General features: G+C 45.2%; 1 protein-coding gene across 1 annotated transcript in view; it reads left to right on the top strand.

Moving 5' to 3' along the window:
* The window catches only part of LOC111612970, a 6,323-nt gene extending 5,255 nt beyond the window's left edge, over window positions 1-1,068 (top strand). The window contains exon 2 of the mRNA XM_023354267.1: window positions 5-1,068. Within this exon, the coding sequence (XP_023210035.1) occupies window positions 5-945 (941 nt within the window). The 3' untranslated portion in view covers window positions 946-1,068. The remainder of the gene's footprint in view (window positions 1-4) is intronic.
* The last annotated feature ends 255 nt before the right edge of the window (window positions 1,069-1,323 follow it).

Genomic DNA, 1,323 nt, shown 5'->3' with positions numbered 1-1,323 from the left:
GAAGTTACTGTAACCCCACATGGAAGTCTAAACTCATCACGTGGGGTGATATCCGAAATAGATCTGATGTCAGAAGACGAATCAGATATCCAAATTGGTTTGTCAGACCAAGGTGTCACTGCAGTCCGACGCATTTCCATTCGTCGAGATGGCAAGTTGATACCAACAAAACACCTTATATTGACATTTAACAAACCAACCTTGCCATCTTCTGTTACGGCAGGATATCTCCGTTGCCCACTACGCCCATACATTCCAAACCCGCTGCGTTGCTTTAGATGTCAGCGGTTTGGACACTCACAGACATCATGTAGAGGAAAAAAAGCATGCGCACAGTGTGGAAATGAAGATCACGAGAGTACTGAATGTAAAAGTACCCCATGCTGTGTAAACTGCAAAGAGGCCCATCCTGCCTACTCTCGGAAATGTCCCACGTGGCAAAAAGAGAAAGAGATTCAGCGGGTAAAGACGGTGAATAATATACCTTACCCAGATGCACGACGCATGGTCACTTCAAATGCACCAGTGAAACAGAAGACATTTGCTGCTGCTCTGAAATCCACAAAGACATGTGGAGTTCAGACAGACATTTCTGTTTCACCAAATGAATCTTTAACTCGCCACGAAAAATGTTTGCTTATACCAACTACCCAAACTGCAGAAAAGGAGAGCAAGAAGACCAAAACACCCCTACCTAAAACAGGGGTAATAACTAGAAACGTGGGTTCGAAGAAGGCTGCTAAGAACCCGCTCAATAAACAAAAATTAAAAGCAGCCATCTCCAAATCTAAGAGATCAGAGGCTCAGTCTATGAGTGAGTTCTCTGACTTTTCTGAGGAAAAGACTAATAAGGAAGTGACACCACCAACTTCACCTCCGAAAGGCAAATCAGCCGTAAAACTGAAGAGGGATACCTTCACAAAGAATGCTGCCTCAAACACATAATGGGTTATAAAATAATCCAATGGAACTGTCGTGGTTTCCGCAACAACTTCTCTGACATTAAACACTTGACATCATCTACCTCATCTCTCTGCGTGGCACTCCAGGAAACCCATCTGAAACCTGGAGAAAGANGCTCCGTTTGAGTCAATCGGCTGGTCGTTGAGTCATTCTTGACCTCGGCTTGGAGTCAACTGATCAATGCAGACCGGGTGGACACGTCAGACAAGATGTGCTCTTCTTGACTGCATTGTGAGGGTATAGCTGCTGGGAAACCCTGGTGTGATGGTCTATGGGAGTCTCGCATGTGACGGCATCCCCTTGTTGGGCCCCATGGTGGGTGGGGTCACTAGGAGTCGAATATTTATATATAATTATGGA

The sequence above is a fragment of the Centruroides sculpturatus genome, unplaced genomic scaffold, assembly GCF_000671375.1.
Source record: "Centruroides sculpturatus isolate CEXI.00-Female unplaced genomic scaffold, Cexi_2.0 scaffold1851, whole genome shotgun sequence".
NCBI lineage: Eukaryota > Metazoa > Arthropoda > Arachnida > Scorpiones > Buthidae > Centruroides > Centruroides sculpturatus.
This window is presented reverse-complemented; position numbering and strand designations above follow the sequence as displayed.